We start from the raw sequence: 27,232 nt of genomic DNA on the forward strand, positions 1-27,232 counted from the left end.
GTGTCCCGGAGCTCTTTTATGAAGCAACTAAGCCGAAAGAATTTTGAAGGGATTCGTAATCCTGTCAAAGAATCTGAAAGGCTTCCTTCTAAAATCAATAATTTTTGCTTTTTAATATTTTGAACGTTGTAGTATTTATCTTTATTGGAAGACTAGAATTAGACTCTTATAAGTTGCTTATTCGGCCACGTTAAGCGAGTGGAGCCGAATCGCCTCCCGAAAACCGCACTAGAATGATCTCTGCATGGCCTTCGTCAATGAGGCAGATTTGACGGGCGGAGAATTTCGATTGCAACAACGTCAAGTTAGCCTAGTTATCACGTACCACACCTGATAGAACAATGTTCCAAGCCCTTACGCGTGAGCTACCTGGAGGACTGGCGCACAAATGACCGAGAAGGATGACCGAGACCTAAGTAAGTAAGGTCAATGATAGTTCTTGACAGTTCAAGGTAAAAGGAGAGTAAAAGTGTGGACTGTATTGGGTCTTTGTGTTCACAATATTTTTCTTTTTCTTTTAAGTATTGGTGGTATGTCTTATTGTGGGGATTTTTGAGCAATTTTTAGAATAACTTTGTCGTTTCTTAATACTTTTCTATAATTTGGAATAGACCGTATACAATTCAAAGATTTTATTTTATTTTAGAACTATTTTGTCACTGACGTTCTGAGTAGACTAATTGAAATTTGCTTCGTTGAAGTTTCTTAATTTGAACTTTTAGATGAAATTTTATTTTTATATGTTTTTGGTTTTTAAATATCATGGATCCATGAAGCTGCCCAAGAAGCCTTTTGTGTTTCTCCTGTTTGTTGTAAAAGTTACCAGGTAAATTATCCGTGAAAGTTCGTATTATAACCAAAGATGAAATTCTTACTGTGTTGACATGATTTTTTTTCAATAAAAATTGTGGTTAAATTAGCTCAAGTACGTAGCCTACATGAGGTTCTTGATTGAGCAGGAGTACCAAGGAATTATTCCGCTCCTCATAAATTTCTACAAATTAGTGCCATAATAGGCATGAACTTCAGGTGATTGTCTCGCTTATCCCTAAGATATTTTAGATCCACTTTAACGTGACGACATCGTCGGTTTTACGCAACCGTTGTCCACAGTAATCAAAACACTAAACATGAAAACTTGGAAGCAGATATTCATTAATATATTTTTATTCATCCAGGGGCCTTATTGAGTCATCCAGGAACATATCTAGAGCAAAATAATGGGGGGGGGCAATGTGACAAGGGCGCTAATGAGCAAAATCTTGGGAAGCCAATGTGACGAAGACGCCAACAATTGACCAAATTGACAGATTTATTTTCAAAAATAGTTAAAAAACAGAAAAAAAGAAATGGAGGCGCCATAAAAAATCTGGGGGGGGGGACACCCTGCTGGATCTACCAGTGGATTCATCTGTGTAATATTTTTAATTTGATTAGCTAGTTTCAAAGAATATTAATATGAGAAAATTCTATTATTTTACATGATAAGAAAAGACTCAAAAATTGACATTATTTTTGTGAGAATTAAACGTTAAGTTTAGCGTGGCTGATAATCCTAGAACAGATGTTTCTGTTAAACGTTAGATCTAAAAACATGAAATCTGCATTTCCAGGTCTTTCATTGGAACGAGCAGCAAGTACCTGTGTTAATAAGTATTAGGATTCGTATATTTGGATTAAATCCTTCTAATCCATGCATCATTATCAAAATTCTGCTTTTCAGAGTTTCGGTTTCTATTAACAAGGGTTGCTCTTTGCTTGCCTTTCCTTAGAATAAACGGCATAATATAATCATATGGATACTACTTGTCTGCTCGATTATCCCAAATGACAAAAGAAATTTTTTGTCATCGATTACTAAAGCATTCTGAACCAGTTCAAAACGATGGATTTTTTATGATTTTATAATTGGTTTAATTGACATCTTAATAGCTCAAATACCTTAAGAATATTTAAACTCCTTTAACATTTTAATGAATACTGACTTATCACAAACTTTTATATTCCACGTGTGCTTTGGCTCATAGCCCTTTGATCAATACTGCATACTCCCTTCATACGATCCTCTCTTTGGTCAGTAGTGCGAGAGCTTCATCCCCCTTCGGTCGATGTTATTAAGTTCCATCTCCGACTTGATTCGGTAAAAAACTCATATCATTGTTTTCAACTCCCTTCAGTAAATAGTGTATATAGCCTACTCTGCATCAGAGCCCCTTTGGTCAGTAGTACGTATACTCTGCCTCTAAACCCCTTTTGTCCTCATACGTACCCTCTACCTCTGGCCTCCTTTCGTTATCAATACGTAGACACTGTCTCCAACTTCTTTTGTTTAGCAGTGCGTATGATTTGTCCCTGATGCCCCTTTGTATCCGGTACATATGGCCCATCTTTGACTCCCTGCCTAATATACAGCCCTTGTCCTGAGGTGGCTGGTTGCCCTCAAATCACTTTGACTCTTAAAAAAGCCCTATTGCTTCCAATTTCTTATCAACTCTGGAGGCATTATTCTATCTTCTTTGGACTATTTGGAGCAAAATGACTATCTTACAATCTCTGTCAGATATCTTTGGGGAAAAGAGGGTGACAGGAGGGGAGGGATGGTTTTCCTCCATCACTTTTTACTCTTAAAAACAAACTAGAACTTGCAATTGCCAATCAAATGGATCAGTTTGGTTCAAAGCGTTTGGTTGAAATGGTTCAAAGCGGTCAGTAAGGACTCAGTCCTTACTGACTAAAGAAAAAGTTTTTTTTCCAACAAAAGTAAAGAGCGAAGCGAGGTCTTGAGCATAGAAAAAAAAACGGAAATTATTATGAATAATGAAATAAAATTTAAAAAAACGGATATTACACTTAATTTTTTTTTTAAGCAATAAGAAAATAATATTCTTAAGCAATTTATTTATTATCTTTATAACATTGACAAATAAATAGATTAACGAAAGCATTCGCAATTAATGCGATTACATTTCATAATATCAATCTAGTTCCCTCAGGCTTGTATGCACTAAAGTTTCATTCATACTTTCTCCATTTTAAACATATTCCTTTAATACGCATAAGCGAGCTGAATATATTTGTCATTACAAAACTTCACATCAAAGAACCTAATGGATTTCTTCAGTAATTAAATCTATTCATTTCCAAAGCGTAATATAAGCACCATTGCTCTATATGTTTAAATGAAATTAATTAAAAAAAAAGATTTCCGAAACAGAAGCTTTTCAAAGAAAAGTAAAGGCCATATCAAACAGTTCGTGGTAACGAACTGTAGTAAGGAGCGACCCTGCTCAATAGTAAACGAAACTCTAAATAACGGAATTTTGATGCTAAAATATACATCAAAAGAATCGAATTTTCATGCTGATTTTAAATATATAAGTTTCATCAAATTTGGTCTTTGTCATCAAAAGTTACGAGCCTGAGAAAATTTGTCATATTTTAGAAAATAGGGGAAAACACCCCCTAAAAGTCACAGAATCTTAACGAAAATCACACCATCGCATTCAGCGTATCAGAGAACCCTATAGCAAAATTCTTTTAAGTTTTTCACTCAAATTTTTTTTGAGTGAAAAACTTAAAAGAATTTTACAAAATAATGGTTTAAAGGTAGCTTTAAGTGGTAGTAATACTTTGGCAAGTTTTTTAAATTCTGGAAAGGATCGGACTTCCGTAGAGCAACAAAGTGGGGTTTATAAAATTCCATGTACTTGTGGAAGCTCTTATGTGGGACGTACTAACCAGAATTTAAGAACAAGATTGCTACAACATCATAATTCCATTTCATCGTCTTTAAAGCAAAATACCAAACCTGAAGATTTCACGTCGGCCCTCGCGGAGCATATCTTTAATTTTCCAAATCATTTTATTTTGTTTGAAAATGTTTCTTTGATTTCTAGGGACCAAGGTTTAAAGCAAACTTTCAGGGAAACAATCGAAATTAAAAAAATTCTATTCAAGAATAATTCCATAAACAGAGATACAGGTGAATTTGGATTGAACTCAATTTATGATAATTTACTGAGGTCAAATAAAGTAAATATCACTTCACCTAAGAGCTATGACCTCTGTCCACGTAATACGTCAGTTAAATCTAATGAACCGGAACCGAAAAGGTCAAGGAGATTTGCCTCGGCTGTTGCATTGAAAAAAATAAGAGCAATAAACTATATGTAATTAGTTTATTAGGTATAAATTCTGTTTATTTTTATTCATGTCTTTTAGTTTTACTGCTGATGATGAACACTGTATATGTGTTCGAAATATCCAGTTAAATAATTTTATATTTCACTGTCAATAAAAAGGTATCATCCCTATTTTGAACTGTTTTACTTTCGTCATGGAAAGGCAGTGTGGTCTTCGAAGTTATCTAAGTTAATTCTTAAGTTACGTATATTTTTTACTAATAAAAAAATTCGTTAAAAATTAAAATAGTTGCCTTTTTGTGTAACCGAAAAATTGCATGGCTACTAGGCCTCCTTCCCCATCCCATATTTCTCAAAATCGTCTGATCAGAACTAAGAGAAAGCCATTTAGCCAAAAAAGGAATTAAAATGTAAATTTCATTTTAATAATTTATGTGTGGAGAGCCAAAATCAAACATGCACTAATTCAAAAACGTTCAGAAATTACATAAAAAAAAACTAGTTTTTCTAACTGAAAGTAAGGAGCGATATTAAAACTTAAAACGAACAGAAATTACTCCGTATATGAAATGGGTTGTCCCCTCCGCAATCCTTCGCTCTTTACGCTAAAGTTTGACTCTTTACCACAATTCTGCTTTTTAAAACAGTTAAAAGCTTTAGCATAAAGAGCGAGGGATTGCGGAGGGGACAACCCATTTCATATACGGAGTAATTTCTGTTCGTTTTAAGTTTTAATGTCGCTCTTTACTTTCAGTTAGACAAACTAGTTTTTTTTATGTAATTCAACTTAAGACCAGCAGCGATAAATTCCTATAATAATTCAAACTCAAAACAACCAGAAATTAGTATTAAAGAATAAATGAAATCCAAAACGAATAGAAATTAAATAAACAATCATAGCAAATTAACATACACCAGGCACTAATATAAACGAATAAATATAAAGAACGAATTATATTAAAAATATTTTCTTTCCCACTTTGGAGGTGACTGGAGATCGTACGAAATTATGTAGACCTTGTCTGCTGACCACGTGCCTCTGCGTTTGGGGTTTCCCCCTAACTAAACACTCCGATCAGGGTGGATACAACCTTTTGAAGTGGGTGGAGCCCACCCCAGGATTCTCAGTATCCAGCTTAATCTAGCTGTAATCAAATTCTGGGCCTAGGGTCGGTTGGGCTAGCGACCCTCCAACTGAAAATAAGCGCAACGAATAGTGACACAATGGGTTTTATTGCATGGTAGTTCAGGACCCAATCGTGGGAGGATTTTCTTTAGCATGACAACTGCGAATAGGCAAATAATATGGATTTGGACAACGATCCCTGCAAGTTAATGCAGAAGGAGTGGGTTGCCGCCGTCAGCTAATCAGTCAAGAATCCCCCCCCCCTTTCTACCTATTGAAGAATTTGAAATAGCGATCAAACCACCACCAACGATATAATGACCGTGAATCGTGAGAATATTACAACTCCGATTCTGGATGCCATTGCATTGCCAACTGCAACCCTTTCAATTGGTATCCTTAATACCAGAACCCTTTCTAAACAAGGAAAAATAAATTTACTTCTGAGACAAATAAGTTGATACATCTGAGACGTTATTGGTATATCTGAAGCCCACCTACCGTTAACTGGTGAAGAGAAACATGGTGAGACCATCCTTTTCCTCTCTAGACGTATTGATCACCCCTGAAATCCCCCCTCTGTGGAAATTTTTTGTCAGACATCCAAGTCCGCTGAAAATTTCCTTCAGACAATTCATCCTGAACATTTCCACATGCAAAATTGAGTTGGACAAGAGAAAGAAAGACAAGTAAAAAGAATTTTACGTATTTATTCTATCATATCCCCCAGGCGTAAAATTTACCCTGGAAGTTTCATCCTCGGAATTTTTTTTTCCCAACAGAACATTCTCCCAATGGAAACCCACCCCAAGCAAAAATCCCCCCCCGAAAAGTATCTGTATCCTTCCCAATAATAAGCACTATACACAAGCAATGGGCAAATACCATTACTTATAGTTCTTTCCTCAAGTGATATGGAGGTCAAGTAAACTTTTGATCGGACGACTTTGGGAAAAAGGGGCATGAGAGGGGTGGTTAGTTCCCCTCCTATCCTTTGGGTTACTTAAAAAAGGCATTAGAAATTTTAACTACGATTCGAATGAGCCTTCCGCTGATATTCTCGGACCATTAGTTTGATACAATCAACCCTGAAAAAAAAATAAGAAAATAAAACCAGAGTAAGGGGTCGGATAAATGTGCCAATTTATTAACATTTTATTCATTTCTGATAAATTTAAGGGTACATTACATTTATGCATGTGAGGTTCAACTAGATACAAATTCACTATAATTCACTATAATGTTTCTAAAATCCTTCCTCAGATCGTGACCATGCAGCAGTTTAGTTGGCAAAGCCAACAAAGAATCGCTGCAACACTTCATGTTGCCTAGGCAATATATATCTAGTCTATTTTCTGTCTTCTTTTTTCGAACTCGTATATTTTTCAAATAGTGAATATACTGCATATGTTGAAAATCAGGGTAATTCTGAAAATTTTAAACTCACCTACAGATATGGTCTAGTTTTTGACCCAAACATCCTAATGGTCATTCTCTTGAGCAGAGTACCTTTAAAGTTCATCCAACAGAATTCCACCATCCCCTGCTTAAATATATATATATATATATATATATATATATATATATATATATATATATATATATATATATATATATATATATATATATATATATATATATATATATATATATATATATATATATATATATATACATATATACAAATTTACTAAATCATTTTCTAAACAATGGAACCCCGTGTCTCTTTAATGCCTTAAAATAAATTCTTAAAGTTAGTGTGTGTCAGTCCTTGTTAGCATTTCTATCCCTCTTTTAGACTTCGAAGGTTTTGACAACTTTAACAATAGATCTATACAGCAAGGGAACTTATTAAATTAACAGATGCTGTTGAATCCCTAGTTTTGATTCGACGCAGGGGATACAAGACATATTACTTGAACCACGGAGAATCTTAGAAATAGTGTTCAATTCATGTTGACAATGCACATTTGAAAAAGAATGATTGCCTTTGTGGATCTAGTCTCCTAGGAGGATTTAAATACTGTCTCGTAAAATTGGTAGCGCCGTTAGGTGCATACAAAAGAAATTCTAGGTTAGTATGAGAGAATTTTACTTTAGGGTAGGTGGCGCTTTTAAAGTGTTTTTTTAAGCCTTTATATCGATAAATTTTTACATTTTAGTGTGGGTATGTAAGGAGAAGAGCCTCAGATGATGCTTTGTTGGGATTTTTAATGTAACCTTTGTTGGAATAATTCCAACGTTAAATAGAAATAATGGTACAATTTAATGGTACAATTTTTATTCGTCAAATATCGCATATAACTCTGGAGCAAAAAAAGAAACACACAAAATAATTATTTTATGCAACAAAAAAGGGATACAATAATTAAATATTTAAGGTATTTGGAGAGATAAAAAGGAACACCTGATTGAAATCAAGCAGTTGGAAAAGCCAAAAAGAATAAAAATATAAGTTTTGATTTAAGAATAACGGTTAATACAACAATAACTTTTAAGTAAAATAAAATCTAATAATGTTGCAAAAAGCTTTGAAAAGGCTTCAATTCAAATCATTCAGTTTAATAAACCAATAATTTAGGAAATAATGTTAAAACTTTTTATAAATATTGTAGAAAAGTTGCTGATAGTCCATTTTCCTTATTCAACACAAGATCTTGAAAGAAAAAGATAATATGATTAATTTATGAAGTAAACATGACTATGCCACTTCCATCCTTGGGTCTCATACGCCCCAAGTCAGCTGATCTCACTTTTTGTTTTCGCATTTTTTTTTCTTAGCTATATTTTAGTGTGAAAGTGCTAACTTGACTATTAACCTTTGTAAATTCTCAAAACTATCCTCTAAAAATAAGCACCAGTACCAATAAGGGATATAATTTGACTATCGAGTACTGTATAATTGGCAATTAGTTAATCAGTAGCTGGTATGTTGTTTATAAGGGTAGGGGGAGAGGATTAAGAGAGAGGCCTTTTGCAAGATAAGTGTAATATTGTCAGAATTTTAGTCGTTGATGATTTTCAGGTCTTATTGTTTTTCTAATCTGGTGAATGAACATACTTTTCCTATGGCTCCAATATCTAAGAGTGAAATAAGATGTTGCCCTGTTGCTAATTGTCCAAGAATTCTCGTTTCATGCCGAAATATCTCTATGAATCTAAAAAAAATAGTTTTAAATCATGCTACGAAGAGTGGATGTTTCCTCATATAACATAATTTTCATCCGTCCTTGAAGGTCATCATGGGGCCTATTTCTTCGTAATGGTGTGGAAATACATTCCGTATACCTTGCCATCCTCTGCTAGACATTCTTTTCCATCCGAGAGAGGAAGAGGCTTGATGTTACTCTAACTGCTTTGGGGGATGACCGTGTAAATTTTGCATTTGAAGATGATTTATCCAGCTGACACATCCAGAGGATGTGACCGAGCCACCGAAATTGCTGGAACTGCATCTTGGTGGTAATTCTTTGTAGGATGCTAAGGGTTTTGGAGGATATTCTTGCTACTCCTTAAGTAAAAATGGCCTTGGCGAGCCACCTTTTATATCTTTTGAGTGGTTGTTGCCGCTTGTGATCAGGGCTGCCAATTTTTTTTTTTAAGGAGCGTGTCATATTTTTTCCGAAAATGGGCTTTTTGTGTCATCTCAGATTTCATAATGTGTCACAAAATGTGTCATATTTTTTTTTTGCTACAAGTGGTATCATAGTTAATTGTCAAATCTTTATTTAGAGTTTTGAACATATAATCTTTTCCAAATCAGTTTAAAAAGGAGGAAACTTAATCTTATCCTATTATCTTGGGATCATGACCTTTTTGTGACGTCACGAAAGAAATAGAAACATTCGATTGAATTAATGTTACACACTATAAATTTTGTCTGGGCGGCCAACGAGGGAAGTTTACATTTATAAAAGTTTTAGGGATAATCAATTCCGACAGTTAATTGAAAATAGACTTTTCGTATGACGTCGTAATCGTAATCGGTTCTATACGTAATCGGCTTTATTAGCTAAGCTTTTTATTTACTCAATATGTAAGCCATTCAACCAGCTTCAATCTATTATTTTGTCATATTTGTTGGTGCCTTTTTAAGCCAGATAGATTATTCTGAAGGAAAGACATCTCTGGAAATTTCTAACCTTGTCCGAGGTGGGATACCCCTCCTGTACTTCTAAAAATGGGAGTTGCTGCTTATGCATACAGCTTTGGTAAACTGCATGCTGATTACTTTTTATTGTTAAGTACGTACCAGTTGGCTACATCAAATACTCAGTCAACAAGCCAATTAAGTTCAGATATTTAGCGTGAATTTTGATTTGAAATTTCCGCCAATGGCTGTTTTCTTCGCGTGATTTAAATTTTAAATATGCTGATGGCATCTGTCCTGTATTCCGCGCTGCTTGTGTGCTACTGCCACCGTTAGGTAGCGCTATTTCCTTCCATTAATTTGTAGCTTTTCTGGAGGTAGAAAAAGAAATTTTACTTTTCTTTTATTACCATTTAAAAAACAAGACTTGGATGACAAAAATGTTTCATTTTTTTTTAACATCGTGTCATTTTTGTCGATTGTGTCATTTTTTATAGAAAAATGTGTCATTTTCGTCGATTGTGTCATCATTTCGACTGAATGTGTCTTTGTGTCAGGCAACATCAAATTGTGTCATTTTGACACAAAATGTGTCAATTTGGCAGTTCAGCTGGTGATTAGACTGCTAAGCTAGGGGAACTTGTTGCCCCGCTGAATCTTCTCTCCTTTAAGTTTCAGGTCCTGTATAACTGGGTCTTGTGGGTTTCCTGTATAAGAATAAGGAATATTTAAGCATTTTTTTCAAAGGTTTACTTCCCTTCTCTTGCTAGATCGTACCTTTCTTGGGTGTTCAATTCCTATTTCTAAAATTCTGTAAATTTTCTTGTGTAAATAGATTTTAATAAGCCACTTTAAAATTAATACGTTTTGTATATTTAGAATCAGCATGAATAATAAATGTCGCTGTTGCATACATTCCAATCGAAACTTCGCCTTTTAGAGATTTGGTTTCTGCTAACATGGACCACTTTTTATTGACAGCTTGTTACTACGAGCTGTTTGATCCAAGGCTCAATCTGAAGGGTGGGAATTCAATTTCAAGGGTGGAAGGGTGGAAGGAAGGTGGAAGGAATTCAATTTGAAGGGTGGTAAATTTTTGCTCCATCAACCAGTTTCTATTATATTTCAGTTTAATAATTGCAAAACGATGCTTCAGGAATGATCATCTGTCACGAAAAGGTGTGCCGTTCCAAATATTTATTAGAAGAAGCAGGGGGGTCTGTAAAAAAAAGAAATACAGGTTCATCGCTTATATGGTTTTCAAGGAAAATTCTTAGAAAACAAATTTTTTATTGTGATGTTCCCATTTATGCCAGTAGGGGTGCAACGCCCCTGGGAAATAAGAAGCCATTAAACGCTGAATTCAAATAGGAAATTCAGAAAAATATTATCACTTAAATGAAAAACGCTCCTGGTACAACTTGCCCAACCCTACCCTCATCTTGAGAAATTTCTTGGGGATATTCATGACACTTCCTCCTCCCACCTATCCTGCTTTTATGGCAGTAGATCTACGAAAATAACTTATTAATTTATAAAGAGCATATCTTTGCAACAGTTTAGGTGCTATGACCATCTAGCACTAATGTTATAGGTATGGTTGAAAAATATTTCCTGGAACCAAGACATTAATTTCCTTACCCCCTTCCCATCTTGTAATAATCGTAATTTGCGCTTAAAACACACTTTTTAAAGCTTTGAGCATACTCCCCCAACTTACACAACGGTCCACCTGTCCTCTTCCAGCAGTTGATGCACGAATACAATTTTATAAAAGTATCTTTAGCCAAGCCGTGTTTTAATCACACATTATTTTATCGATTCTCAATTGAACAGACTTTGTTAAATGAAGCTCCAAAATAAATATCTATGCAAACCATATATTTTGTATGGAGTACATGCATCCTCAAAAGCCAATGTGCCACCTCACCACATGACTTTCTCTGAAGCTGGAAAGCTCAAAAAACAGTTTTTGATAATTTATATTCGATCGGATGTTTTAAAATTTTTACCCAATGGCTTTTTGGCACTTCTGGACCAAAACTGTCTTTTTGCGTCACATAATGGCTAAAAACGCCACTTTGCCGTCGCAAATCTTTTTTGGTACTTAAAAAGGCGGATAACTTTCAGTTTTATTTCTAAGAGCCTTCTCAGCCAGTTTGTTCATAATAGCTGTTTGGACCAATAAATATGCCTTTGGGGATAGCCTAACCCCCAGCCGCTGGGGAAAGGGCTGTAGGTTGTAAAATTTGTTCATATTGGTCACATACTGTATTCATAATTGCTGTATATAGCTTATAGCCGTATTATAGAGCATTTGCCTGAAAAGCGAGATATACCCAGTACAAAAACCGTTTAATCTCAAATTTTTCTCGGAACGAATGAAGAGGCATGACTTGAATTTTGACATAAATTAATACAGTGGGGATGGCAGCATTTCCAGGAAAAGATTTCTAAGGAGGGGGATATCCGACATGATTTGAAAACGTCTGTGAGAAATTTCCTTAGAGGATATTTAGCGAGGATGGAATTCTCCGGGGGGTACTCTCCGGATGGGTGGGTTTTAGGTATTTCATATGAAAAGAGCTTTAGTATGTGGAACTTTCTATGGGGTAGGGATTTTTTCATGGAGGAAAGCTTGATTTCTCGGCATTATTAAAAAAAAAACAGAAATGAAATTGAAAGAATATGTTGTTTTGAACTGAAAGTAAGGCGCAACATTAAAGCTTAAGACGAACAGAAATTATTTGGTATTTTAGGGGGACTGCTTCCTCCCCAATGCCTTGCTCTTTACTCTATAGTTTGACTTTTTGTCCCGATCCCTTAGGAACAACTCCTGAAACACAAGGGTCATTAAATTAGAATAAAAGGCTCTTTTAAAAGTACTAAAGAACTTTAACGTGAAGACTGAGGTATGTTTGGAGGGGTAAAACCCTCCTAACATACGAAATAACAAATATAAACCGGTATATTTCTTTAATCTGTATCTAATTAATCTCCTATAAATAACAAGGCCTCGGCTAACGTAGTAATCTTGAACCAAGATCCCAAATATGAAATTAGCCTTGCGGTAACGAAAAGGTAGCTTTATTTGGTTCCTGATTCAATACTGTTTCAAATTATAATTTTCACTTCCCTGGAAATCCATTAATATCCCATTTAATGCCTATGGCTATATATTTATATTTTCTTTTTTTTTCTGAATTGGCAATATTTTGTAGTAAGAACCAATGGTATTGTTTTTTCTTCCAAATTTACTTACTTAGTCTAACATTGACAAATTTTCAACTTTGTTATGATGCTTTGTTATGAGCTTCAGAAAATTAACCCTGTCATGTTTGAATATTTACAAACAGTCCATGTAATCAAATAATCAGCGTATAATGAAAAATAATATTGCAGTCCTTGACTGTAAAAGAAGGAACAAAAGCAACCAAAGGCAAATAGAAAACTGGGAAATTCAAGAAGAAAAGCTAATTTTTTCCCCCCTCTATTCAACACCTCGCTCTTAACACTTAAGTTTCTTATTAATTTTAAAAGTAGAGTTGTGACAAATGGTCAAACTTTAGCGTAGAGTCCAAGGTGTTGAGGAGGGGGCAGCCCCTTCTATGCACGGAATAATTTATACTCGTTTTAAGTTTTAATGTCGCTCCTTACTTTAAGTTGAAAAAACTTGTCTTTTTTATTTAATATATAATTAGAGTCACCACAAAAAGTTAATTCTTTTGATGCATATATTGTTATCGAAACTACTGTTTGAGAGCTTTGGTTGCTATACTCACATAAGGTAATCAAACAGTTCGTGGTAACGAAGTTTGAGTACAGATCACACTTCGTTACCACGTACTGTTTGATTACCTTTCTTTTATTGATATTGTTGCTGATGTTTTGAGAAATAAAATTCAATGAGACTTAAAACAAAATTTGCTTCAAAAGTCAATGTGTTAAACTTGTAAAAGAAATTCACACATTTGGCTCATTGCAATGCGATAAAAAAATAAAAGGCTCCATATGGACATGGAGACTATAATATAGTTCATCCATCATAAAAATACAGTTCAAATCCTAATAAATTTTTGCTTTGAACTAAAACAAACCAAAGAAGACAATTTTTAACTAAAACAAACCAAAGAAGACACTTGTAGGCGTCTTCTTGGAGAACTTACGGAGTGTGTTTTGATTTCAAAAGGCTAATATTGGCTGCTATCCCTTGTGTTCTTGGGCTTAATTCCTGAGTTCTTTGAGTTCTTTGGCCTAATAGTTCTTGGTAACGAACTGTAGCAAGGAGCGACCCGGCTCAATAGTAAACAAAACTATAAAAATCGGAATTTTGATGCTAAAAGATACATCAAAAGAATCGGATTTTTATGCTGATTTTAAATATATAAGTTTCAAAGTCTTGTCTTTGTTATCAAAAGTTACGAGCCTGAGAAAATTTACCTTATTTTGGAAAATAGGGGAAAACACCCCTAAATCTTAACGAAAATCACACCATCGCATTCAGCGTATCAGAGAACCCTGTAGCAAAACTTTCAAGCTCCTATCTACAAAAATGTGGAATTTCGTATCAAACAGTTCGTGGTAACGAACTGTAGTAAGGAGCGACCCGGCTCAATAGTAACCAAAACTCTAAAAAATGGAATTTTGATACCAATAGCTACATCAAAAGAATCGCATTTTAATGCTGGTTTTAAATATATAAGTTTCATCAAGTTTAGTCTTACCCATCAAAAGTTACAAGCCTGAGAAAATTTGCGTTATTTTAGAAAATAGGGGGAAACGCCCCCTAAAAGTCATAGAATCTTAACGAAAATCACACCATCAGATCCAGCGTATCAGAGAACCCTACTGTAGAAGTTTCGAGCTCCTATCTACAAAAATGTGGAATTTTGCATTTTTTGCCAGAAGGCAGATCACGGATGCGTGTTTATTTGTTTTTTTGTTTTTTTTTTTGTTTTTTTTTTTCCAGGGGTGATCGTATCGACCCAGTTGTCCTAGAATGTTGCAAGAGGGCTCATTCTAACGGAAATGAAAAGTTCTAGTGCCCTTTTTAAGTGACCGAAAAAATTGGAGGGCACCTAGGCCCCCTCCCACGCTAATTATTTTCCCAAAGTCAACGGATCAAAATTCTGAGATAGCCATTTTATTCAGCGTAGTCGAAAAACCTTTTAACTATGTCTTTGGGGACGACTTACTCCCCCACAGTCCCCGTGGGAGGGGCAACAAGTTACAAACTTTGACCTGTGCTTACATATAGTAATGGTTATTGGGAAGTATACAGGCGTTTTCAGGAGGATTTTTTTGGTTTGGGGGAGGGGTTGAGAAGAGGGGGATATGCTGGGGGAACTTTCCTTCGAGAATTTGTAATGGGAGAAGAAAATTTCCATGAAGGGAGAGCAGGATTTACTAGCATTATTTAAAAAAAACAATTAAAAAATAAAAGTGAAAAAGCTTTTTCAGCTGGAAGTAAGGAACAGCAATAAAACTTAAAACAAACAGAAATTATTACCCATATGAGGGGCTCACCTCCTTCTAATACCTCGCTCTTTACGCTAAAGTATTTTCGGTAATTTCAACTACTTATTCTACGGCTTTTGTGATTCAGGGGGTCATTCTTAATGAATTGGGATAAAATTTAAGCTTTAGTGTAAAGAGCGAGGTACTGACGATGGGGCGAATCCCCTCATATATGTAATAAAAACATGAGAATACAAAAGTTCTTTACGTAAGCTAATTTATAAGTTACGTAAATCTTTTACCAATAAAAAGATTCGTAAAAAATTAAAAGTTCTAGTTGCCTTTTTAATTAACCAAAAAATCGGGGGGCAACTAGGCTTCGTCCCCCGCTCTTTTTTTCTCAAAATCATTCGATCAAAATTATGAGAAAGCCATTGAGCCAAAAAAAAAATATGCAAATTTCGTTTTGATCATTCCTCTGCGGAGAGCCAAAATCAAAACATGCATTGATTCAAAAACGTTCAGAAATTAAATAAAAAAAACAAGTTTTTTCAACTGAAAGTAAGGAGTGACATCAAAACTTAAAACGCACAGAAATTACTTCGTATATGAAAGAGGCTGCTTCCTCATCAACGCCCCGCTCTTTACGCTAAAGTTTTTTACTGTTTTAGAAAGAAGAATTGAGAGAAAGAGTCAAACTTTAGCGTAAAGAGCGGGGCGTTGATGAGGAAGCAGCCTCTTTCATATACGAAGTAATTTCTGTGCGTTTTAAGTTTTGATGTCACTCCTTACTTTCAGTTGAAAAAACTTGTTTTTTTTATTTAATTTTTTGCCAGAAGACAGATCACGGATGCGTGTTTATTTGTTTGTTTGTTTGTTGTTTTTTTCTTTTTCCCAGGGTTCATCGTATCGACCAAGCGGTCCTAGAATGTCGCAAGAGGGCTCATTATAATGGAAATGAAAAATTTTAGTGCCCTTTTAAAATGACCAAAAAAATTGGAGGGCACCTAGGCTCCCTCCAACGCTCATTTTTTTCCCAAAGTCAACGGATCAAAATTTTGAGATAGCCATTTTGTTCCGCATAGTCGAAAACCATAATAACTATGTATTTGGGGATGACTCACTCCCCCCAGTCCTTGGGGGAGGGGCTGCAAGTTACAAACTTTGACCAGTGTTTACATACAGTAATGGTTATTGGGAAATGTACACACGTTTTTAGGGGAATTCTTTTGGTTTGGGGGTTTAGGGGAGGGGGCTATGTGGGAGGATCTTTCCTTGGAAGAATATGTCTGGGGGGAGAGAAACTCAATGAAAAGGGCGCAGGGTTTTCTAGCATTAGTATAAAAAGAAACAATGAAAAAATAAACATGAAAAAGTATTTTCAATTGAAAGTAAGGAGTAGCATTAAAACTTAAAACGAACACAGATTATTAAACATATGAGGGGTTCTAAAAATACTTTAGCATAAAGAGCGAGTTATGTAGAAGGAGATAAATACATCGCTCTTTATGCTAAAGTATTTTTAGTAATTTCAACTACTTATTCTACGGCCTTTCTGATTCAGTGGTCATTCTTAAAGAGTTGGGACAAAACTTAAGGTTTAGCATAAAGAGCGAGGTATTAACGAGGGGACAAACCCCCTCATATACATAATAAAAATATGAGAATATAAAAATCTGTTAGGTAAGTTAATTCTTAAGTTTCGTATATTTTTTACTAATAAAACCGTTCGTTAAAAATTAAAAGTTCTAGTTACCTTTTTAAGTAACCGAAAAATTGGAGGGCAACTACGCCTCCTTCCCCATCCCTTATTTCTCAAAATCATCTGATCAAAATTAAGAGAAAGCCATTTAGCCAAAAAAAGAATTAGTATACAAATTTAATTTCAATAATTTATGTGCGGAGAGCCAAAATCAAACATACATTAATTCAAAAACGCTCAGAAATTAAATAAAAAAAAACTAGTTTTTTTTTAACTGAAAGTAAGGAGCGACACTAAAACTTAAAACGAACAGAAATTACTCCGTATATGAAATGGGTTTTCCCCTCCGCGATCCCTCACTCTTTATGCTAAAGTTTGACTCTTTGCCACAATTCTAATTTTTAAAACAATTGAAAACTTTAGCGTAAAGAGCGAGGCGTTGAGGAGGGGACAACCCATTTCATATACGGAGTAATTTCTGTTAGTTTTAAGTTTTAATGTCGCTCCTTATTTTCAGTTAAAAAACTAGTTTTTTATTTATTTAATCTTGTATTAGGATCGGTGCTAATATAAAAACACAAAGGACACAACTATTGAACTTTTTTCTTTCAACATAAACTTTTTTTTTTGTTTTGCGGAGCAGTAGAAACGTGCTTTTTTTTTAGTCTAATATGTATTGCGGAGCAACACTACTGCTTTTACAGTTTTTATGGTACTTGGTATATAGCGGTATATTGGATATAGCGATGGCACTTGGTACCAAGCGACATATAGCGATCGCAAATTCTGTTGGTCTGTCTGTCCCGGTTTTGAGACTGCGGGGGAGTAAGTCGTTTGATACTTTAGGCACTTCCAGGTAAGCTAGGACGATGAAATTTGGCAGGCGTATCAGGGACAGGACCAGATTAAATGAGAAATAGTGGTTTTTGCGAATTGACCATCTGCGGGGGAATAAGACATAGTTATTAGGTTTTTCGACTATGGTGAATAAAATGGCTATCTCAGAATTTTGATCCGGTGACTATGGGGAAAAATGAGCGTGGGAGAGGGCCTAGGTGCCCTCCAATTTTTTGGTCACTTAAAAAGGGAACTAGAACTTTTAATTACCGTTAGAATGAGCCCTTTCGCGACATTCTAGGACCACTGAGTCGATACGATCACCCCTGGGAAAAAAAAACAACAAATAAATAAACACGCATCCGTGATTTGTCTTCTGGCGAAAAATGCGAAATTCCACATTTTTATAGATAGGGGCTTGAAAATTCTACAACAGGGTTCTCTAATACGCTGAATCTGATGGTGTGATTTTCGTTAAGATCGTATGACTTTTAGGGGGTGTTTCTCCTGTTTTCTAAAATGAGGCAAATTTTCTCAGGTTCGTAACTTTTGATGGGTACGACTAATCTTGATGAAACTTATATTTTTGAAATCAGCATTAAAATGCGATTCTGGTATCAAAATTCTATTTTTTAGAATTTCGGTTACTATTGAGCCGGTTCGCTCCTACTACAGTTCGTTACCACGAACTGTTTGAAAGAAATGGAGAATATGAATAGATTCTTGTCATCAGGATATCTAATAGAAGTGTTTTTGGATCTCACCCAAACATGATCAGAGGCTAAAGTAAGCGCCCAAGTTTAGCTTGTTGGGGGAGGGTTATGGGCAGGTTCAAAGTCTTATCGAAAGAGTAACATGAGAAATACTTCTGTTAAAATCCATGTGAAAACAAAACTAAACTCCTTGCTTTGGTTCCATTGCAACCGAACCCCATGTGTAACTTAACCCCATGTAACTGAATCCAAGTAACTGAAATCCACCCGAGGTACAATCTAACCCCAGGTACAATTGAACCCAGTTTAACTGAAACTCGTGTAACTCAACCCCCGTGTAACTCAACTCTCCTGTAACTGAAATTTCGTGTAACTGAACCATCTTGCAACTGAAACCCCTCTGAAACTGAACCATGTTCAACTGAATACCCTGTGAAGTTGAACCCTCGTCTAATTCTTCCAACTGAGCTCTGTGTAGCTGAAACCTCGTGGAACCCAGCCCCGTTTAATGGAACACTCCTACAACTCGACCTCCGTTTAACTGAACCCTCCCGCAACTCAACACCCGTTTAGCTAAACCCTTGTCCAACTGATCCCCCACTGCAATTGAACCCCGTTCAACTGAATCCTCATGCGACTCAAGCCCCGTGCAGCTAAACCTTGTTTAGAGGAAAACTTGCCGTTAGTGCTGATTCGAGAATGATAGCTATTATTTAAGTTCAACTTAATAGTAAAGATTTATTTGCGGAAGACAATTTAGGGGAATTTTCACAAAGAACCGGAAACGCTGATAAGTCTTCCCTTTTACGTTTTATTGTTTCTAACTCTAACAATGCCCTGGAGCGTTTTAGAGAGTTTTGAAGGTCATTTGAAAGCTAATATTTGCAAATGTGCACTTTTTATAGTCAAACAGTTCGTGGTAACGAACTATAGTAAGGAGAGACCCGGCTCAATAGTAAACGAAACCCTAAAAAACGGAATTTCGATGCTAAAAGATATATCAAAAGAATCGGATTTTTATGCTGATTTTAAATATATAGGTTTCATCAAATTTAGTCCTTGTCATCAAAAGTTACGAGCGTGAGAAAATTTGCCTTATTTTGGAAAATAGGGGGTAACACCCCCTAAAAGCCATAGGATCTTAACGAAAATAACATCATCGCATTCAGCGTATCAGAGAATCCTGTAGAAACAATTTCAACTCCAATCTACAAAAATGTGGAATTAGTATTTTTTGCCAGAAGACAAATCACGGGTGCGTGTTTATTTGTTTGTTTTTGTTTTTTTCCCCAGGGGTCATCGTATCGACCAAGTGGTCCTAGAGTGTTGCAAGAGGGCTCATTCTAACGGAAATGAAAAGTTCTAGTGCCCTTTTTAAGTGACCAAAAAATTGGAGGGCACCTAGGCCCCCTCCCACGCTCATTTTTCCCAAAGTCTACGGATCAAAATTTTTAGATAGCCATTTTGTTCCGCATAGTCGAAAATCATAATAACTATGTCTTTGGGGATGACTTACCCCCGACAGTCCCTGGGGGAGGGGCTGCAAGTTACAAACTTTGACCAATGTTTACATACAGTAATGGTTACTGGGAAGTGTACCGACGTTATCAGGGGGATTTTTTTTGGTTTGGGTGTGGGGTTCAGGGGAGGGGGCTATATGGGAGGATCTTTCCTTGGAGGAATATTTCATGGGGGAAGAGAAATTCAATGAAAAGGGCGCAGAATTTTCTAGCATTACTATTAAAAAAAAACAATGAAAATATAAACATGAAAAAGTTTTTTTCAATTGAAAGTAAGGAGAAGTATTAAAACTTAAAACGAACAGAGACTATTACGCATATGAGGGGTTCTAAAAATACTTTAGCATAAAGAGAGAGGTATTTAGGAGGAGATAAATACTTCGCTCTTTATGCTAAAAATTTTTTAAGTAATTTCAACTATTTATTCTACGGCCTTTCTGATTCAGGGGTCATTCTTAAAGGATTGGGACAAAACAAGATTTAGTGTGAAGAGCGAGGTATTAACGAGGGGACCAACCCCCTCATATATATGATCATAAACATAAGAATATAAAGTTTGTTACGTAAGTTAATTCTTAAGCTACGTATATTTTTTACTAATAAAAACGTTCGTTAAAAATAAAAAGATCTTGTTGCCTTTTTAAGTAACCGAAAAATTGGAGGGCAACTAGGCCTCCTTCCCCACCCCTTATTTCTCAAAATCGTCTGATCAAAACTAAGAGAAAGCCATTTAGCCAAAAAAAGAATTAATATGCAAATTTCATTTTAGTAATTTATGTACGGAGAGCTAAAATCAGACATGCATTAATTCAAAAACTTTCAGAAATTAAATAAAAAAAAACAAGTTTTTTGAAATGAAAGTAAGGAGCGACATTAAAACTTAAAACGAACAGAAATTACTCCGTATATGAAAGGGGCTTTTCCTCCTCGATACCCCACTCCTTGCGCTAAAGTTTGATTCTTTCTCGCAGCTCTACTTTTTAAAACAATAAAAAACTTTAGCGTAAGGAGCGGGGTGTCGAGGAGGAAAAGCCCCTTTCATATACGGAGTAATTTCTGTTCGTTTTAAGTTTTAATGTCGCTCCTTACTTTTATTTCAAAGAGCTTGTTTTTTTTATTTAATTTCATCATGGCACCGCTATCATAAAATGCCTTATTGCACCAGGATTTTTATGGCAACTGGAAGTAAGGAGCAATATTTGTATTTAAAACACAGATAAATTATTTCACAGCTGAGGTGGCCTACCCCTGCTCAACCCCTTGCTCTTTACTCAAAGGTTTGGATATTTGTCTCAATTCTTTAAGAGCAACTGCTGAAACAAAAGGACGTTGATTCAGAACAAGAAGCTTTTTAAAAAAGCACCAAAAACTTTACCGTGACGAGGGTTAATGAGGCTAGAAGCCCCCTCAAATGTTGAATTATTTTTGTGCGTTTTGAATTTATACTGCTGCTCCTAACTTCCAGTTGAAAAAGCTTCTGTTTTTTTATTTAATTAATAATAAAGAACATTTTGAATAAGACTGACCTGAAATAAATTTTGCAAGGATCAGGAGCTTGAAATTGCTCTGCAGATTTTGATGGCTCAAATGTAATCTAATAAACATTTTCACTTTAGTTACTCCGCAGCTGAGGCCTATGCAATCTTTCACAAAATACTTGAACCGTAGATTCAGCTATTCCTGGTGCCAAACTGGTGGCAATTTTATTAAGTGTAAAAATAAACCATTTTGGGAAATTTAATCTTTATAAAAGAAACGAAAATACTTTTCACTCTTCCTTCTTGCACTTGTTCTTTAATTTCTTGGTATATTTGTTTAATCAACCTTAGTATTCAAAGAGGAAATAAAATATGACTTTCCCTAAAAGACATGATACGGGCAGGCACTTACGTAAGTCATAAACAACAAGTAGAACAATAGGATTTTTTTTTATATATATGACAGTGGAACGCAATTTTAAATGATTATTTCGACCCTATATCCAAAGGCCGTCCTCAGCAAAACGAACGAAGAAAAAAACCCAATATAAAAGAACTCACATTAAAATACAATCTTTAAAGCTAAAATATTTTCAAAACAGCCCTAGCATCGTTACTACAAGGATGTTCAACCAGGACTGGTACATCAAGCGAAGTGAATAAAGACAATTGATTCAAATGGAATAAAAAAAAAAAACATTCACAAACAAGCTCTAGTCATCCTGGAAGGTCTATCAGTAACAGGTTGAGTGGAATTGTCTACTGGTTTTTTTAATATAATTAGTTAAATCATTTTTAATTATATTTGTATATAAGGCGTTAAGTGAACATTCCCCCAAATTCCTTTTTAAAGAAGTATTACTGTTTATTTTGATTGTTATTTCAATTGTCTCTCGAACTACCTGTTTTATGCCTAAATCATTTTCAATAAGGGAAGTTTCTTCAAAAAGCATTTTATTGCTAGAATTATCAAAGATATGACTGCTTAAAGCAGAATCAAAAGAAATATGTGTACTGTTAGAATTTAAAGCTTTAGTTATGTCGTCTTTGTGTTTTTGTAGGGTTTTTTCTAAATTTTAATGGGTTAACTCATCAAACTTTATTCAAAATTTCACAGTATAAAAATTTTGATTAATCCAAAATAAAAATTAGATAATTTTTTACTTTTTATGCGCAGTCTTTGAAATGGACTCACCCTCTTCCTTATATAAGTATTAAAACAAGAATATAAAATAAAAACATCCTTGTCTATCTAGAGGCTAATATAAAAGTGAAAATACGATGTTGATTACACCACGGAAAGCTACAATGATGATCCGTGATCAATAGTAGAAAAACCAGGATAATCACCTGGCTTGGTCGAAAACAATAGGAATTCTTGGTCGATAAGCAAAACGGTGTCTTCTTGGCCTAGGTAAGTACGATTGAACTTGCCCCAGAATGGCGATGAGCTTGTATTTTAGCATCTTTGAAGGTAGAAAGTTTTCTTCTTGGTCTGGTGGTAAGTTGAGGAACTTCAGATTATGGAAGGCCACAAATATATTATAAATTTGTTTAGTTGCATATTCAGTTTGTGTTGTATGGACTCACCCTCTCCCTTGAACAAGTGGGAAAAACAAGGAGCACAGAACGAAAATCCCTTTGTCAATCTACAGGGTAATATAGAAGTGAACACGTGACATTGACTACACCATGAGAAAGCTCCACTGATGAACCTTGATCAAAAATAAAAAGACCTGGTTTGGTACCTAGGACTGCCGACCACGATAGGGTTCAATAAGTAAGATGGTATCCTCTTGTCTTATGTGAGCGTTTACTAAAGGAGCACCAGAACGGTAATAAGCTTGTGTTTCAGTTTCTTTGAAGATAGAAATTTTTTTGTTGGTCTAGTGGTAAATTAAGAAACACATTATTCACAATATGAAGGTACAGGGGAAGATGATGAGTTTTTAGTTACATGTTTCCTCAGTTTTGTATCTTTGTTTTAGTGTAGAACAAGTAAAGCATTTGCCGAAGACGGGAAAATGGAAGGGGTGGCATTCCACTATATTTTAGGTCGTTTCTTAAATTTTGCTGCTGTTGTTTACTTGTATATCAACAAAATTGTTTTTTTGATTAAATAATATATAATTTATGGAGTTAACTCATCTTATTCGAGAATAAAAAACCAGACTTACTCCTACAAAATTGCTAACAAAAGCCACATGCAAACATACAAAAGCATACCTAGAAGTCTGAGAGAGACAAAAATAAAAGGGTTTAGCTGAGTTACTTAACTGAAATTATTGTTCATATTTAAACTATACATTCATACTTCTGAGGTGTTTTTTAGTCCTTTTTTGTTCTTTTGAAGGTTTGTTTCAGTTTCTTTGAAGATAGAAATTTTTTTGTTGGTCTAGTGGTAAATTAAGAAACACATTATTCACAATATGAAGGTACAGGGGAAGATGATGAGTTTTTAGTTACATGTTTCCTCAGTTTTGTATCTTTGTTTTAGTGTAGAACAAGTAAAGCATTTGCCGAAGACGGGAAAATGGAAGGGGTGGCATTCCACTATATTTTAGGTCGTTTCTTAAATTTTGCTGCTGTTGTTTACTTGTATATCAACAAATTTGTTTTTTTGACTAAATAATATATAATTTATGGAGTTAACTCATCTTATTCGAGAACAAAAAACCAGACTTACTCCTACAAAATTGCTAACAAAAGCCACATGCAAACATACAAAAGCATACCTAGAAGTCTGAGAGAGACAAAAATAAAAGGGTTTAGCTGAGTTACTTAACTGAAATTATTGTTCATATTTAAACTATACATTCATACTTCTGAGGTGTTTTTTAGTCCTTTTTTGTTCTTTTGAAGGTTTTAGATGAAGTAATGACATAACTCTGGCTTAAGGGCTGCCAAAATTTTGGATCTCTTTCAACCTACGAGCATACACGGATGAGTTATAAATGGAGCCACTCGAAGCAGTCATGTATCGCCCAGATGGTTTGTACAAATCAGATTCGGCGGACCCCTTTAGTGTTTTAAGAGTTACAGTTGTTGGACTTATATCAATAACTGTGATTGTCACAAACATGCTGAATCTTGTTTGGTTCCTTTCTGCGAAGGGTAAGTTCTTGCATTCTTACGCTTTTATTTTGCTTTGGAAGACTAATCTTAGTTATTCCGCTTGGAATTTCATTAAATTCTGATTTTGAAACAATTCAGTTCATTTTTGTTTACATACTTTTATGCAATCACACCAAATTTTATAATTGCTGAAATGGTTTTGTTTACGAGGTGTTCATATTTATTTAGTATTTATGTCATTTTTGTTTATGTCAATTACAATTGAATTTTTCATCTGGTGTTGCCTTGGCCCAAGGACTTTTAGAGCAATAAAGTTAGTATTATTTTCATTATTAGTGTTATTATCTGAATTATGAACACTAGTCTAAAGTCTCCAATTACTGCTGTTTCACTTCGTCTTAGCTAAATTTTTATACGACAACCTCTCTGATATGGAATTATCCCAATTCAACGACTTGACTAGGTTTTGCAGGGAATGATATGAACTTTCTCTTTAACAGGACCTTTGCTCCTGAGCTTTGAAAATTATTGCTGTAAAATTGTCCATGGCTACAGTTATTTTGACGTGAAAACGTCAATTTAATACTTTATAAGCTTAATATCACCATAAGCTTTTTCAGAATTTCCGACGGGTCCCAAAACAAACATAGATACATTATTGGACAATTTATATTCGAAGGAAAAGCTTAGGTATTAAGTACTTTTTTTTCGGTTTTTCCATATTCTCTTGGCCGAAAGTGCACCAAATATGTACTCTTTTAGTCCTCTATATATATATATATATATATATATATATATATATATATATATATATATATATATATATATATATATATATATATATATATATATATATATATATATATATATATATATATATATATATATATATATATATATATATATATATATATATATATATATAGGAACAATTCAAGATATTAAGTTGAAATTTTCAGAGACTGTTGAGAGGGGGGTTGACTCATTGAAAATGTAAACTTTCTGGAAATGTTGATTGGGATATTAAACTAAATCAAAAGACACCACAGGCATCCCGGTTGTAAAAATGGGATCTCTGAATCCCTGTATGCTGCACAGGTTTGGGCTATCCAGATGGAAAATGGGCTGTCAGAGTGGTTCCCTGTTGAGTCCGGTGTACATCAAGGATGTTTACTATCTCCAATATTATTCGTTATACTTATTGATTTTGTTTTTCGAGCTTGCCACTTTAGAGGAGGCATACAACTAAGCCCTGAGCGACAAATACATGACTGCGATTTCGCGGACGATATTATTCTCATAGCTCACTGCCAAGAGGACATTAAACGTAATCTGAATCACTTAGCAGCAAAAGCTGCCCCTAAGGGCCTGAAGATTAATATAAATAAAACGAAAAGTATGTCAAACGCAGGTGTGACGACCGTTGCAGCTGGGATTCGATACGAAGGCACTGATATAGAAGAGGTCGGAGAATTCAAGTACCTCGGTAGTACAATTACCCAAGGTGGGAACTGTGACAGAGAAGTCTTGCTACGCATAGCATATGCAGGTGGAGCATTTTCTCAGCTGAAGAATATTTGGAGATGCACATACTTCTGCCCGTGACGCATAAGTGTCATATAATAGTCCTAAGAGTGTAGATTCATTTTTCATTATATTGTCAAGCATTATATTGTCAAGACTCCGCATGATTTTTTGTTTCTCGAATCCATCCTTTTTTTTAAATCCTGACACTCTCACTGCAGATTTTAGACTAACAAAGCTAAAGAGTGACGATTCATCCTACCTCGAGTATCCTCTCGTTGCCTATTGGTTCCCCAGAGAGAGGAGCAGTAACCTAGTAAAATATCTAATAAGAAGAAAAAAACATTTTCCGATTTCGAAGCATTTTTATTTTCAAAAATTGAATAGTAACAATCTCACTCTTCTTACGTACTGATTCTGATCATTGTCTTCAATATATTTCATTAATGAATTTAATCCATCTTGTAGTCCATGTATATGCATTATATTCTCTCTTGATGCAAAACATAACTGTTCTTCCAACTTGAATTTGCTCAATAATATCTATTATCTAGCAAAGATCTCATCTCATTCAAGGGCAAGCCGACAACCCCTGGTAATTTTTACTGCAACATTGGGCACTCTTGGTATCATTTCACTGGTGCTAGTACCTTCAACTTCCAACAGAGTAAGAGCACCCATATCTAATACTAAAGATATGTTAAGAATAGAAATCAGTGTTCAAAATGTTAGCGATCTGAAATCTTTTCCAATACTGAGATTAGTGGACCAAAACAAATCTTCCGTAAGCTCTATCAAAACAAGTATGGTTGACACGTCATCCTCGATAAATTTGTATAAGTAAACAATAACATCTCCTAAACTGTTACGTAACAACCATTTATGCACAATTGATCAATAATCAATAATACCTGCTAATTGCTAGGCCGCATTAGCCGGATCTGGTTGCTAGGGCGCAGCGGCTAGACATAGAGATAGGCGCAGCTGCCGTAGCGTCTATAGCGTTACTACTTACATTCCTGAGGTATCTCAGGAACAGTTAGTGGTATTTAGTTAAAACTTTAAGAGGCTGTTTTACTAGTGCCAGTTTCACATTAGCTAAATAGGTCGTCCACACTTGCTCACTGAAGGCTCGTAAGCCTCATAAGCTCTATGGCGTGATCCTACTTAAACTCAACAACATAAGTCAATTAAAAAGTTGAAAAAAAATTTTAACTTAACATTGGTAACGTAACCAACTTAAAGGAAAAGTGACTTGAATTGGCCGTGGATGAATTAGACTATTGGATAATAGACATTGTTAAAGCAAGGTCTTTATTGTACAGTCCAAGGGACAAAAATCGTATTTTTACAGAGCGTACGTTACGGAGCTTATGGAAGTGAAAGTCTGAAGCACTTACTATTAGGCGTTCTAATTACTTTTGATGATAGAAACTCAGGCTGTAACGTACATAATTATTTAAGGGGGATTCTCTTTATCAGATAACTTAAATGTGCTACTGTCACGATTCTGAGAAAATGGTCATCTTCATCACCCCTTTCCTCTGCGTCCTACCAGTGATTTCACC

General features: G+C 35.0%; 1 protein-coding gene across 3 annotated transcripts in view; it reads left to right on the forward strand.

Moving 5' to 3' along the window:
- The first annotated feature begins 302 nt into the window (after nucleotides 1-302).
- The window catches only part of LOC136037140 (G-protein coupled receptor 52-like), a 34,977-nt gene continuing 8,047 nt past the window's right edge, over nucleotides 303-27,232 (forward strand). Inside the window, exons 1-2 of one of the 3 annotated variants that reach the window (XM_065719639.1) lie at nucleotides 303-416; nucleotides 23,928-24,179. In XM_065719639.1, coding sequence (XP_065575711.1) covers nucleotides 24,020-24,179 — 160 coding nt within the window. In that variant the 5' untranslated portion in view covers nucleotides 303-416; nucleotides 23,928-24,019. Of the gene's footprint in view, nucleotides 417-7,204; nucleotides 7,370-23,927; nucleotides 24,180-27,232 lie in introns of those variants that run through there. The other 2 variants (XM_065719637.1, XM_065719638.1) reach the window with 2 other exon arrangements.

The sequence above is a fragment of the Artemia franciscana genome, chromosome 16, assembly GCF_032884065.1.
Source record: "Artemia franciscana chromosome 16, ASM3288406v1, whole genome shotgun sequence".
NCBI classification, from domain to species: domain Eukaryota; kingdom Metazoa; phylum Arthropoda; class Branchiopoda; order Anostraca; family Artemiidae; genus Artemia; species Artemia franciscana.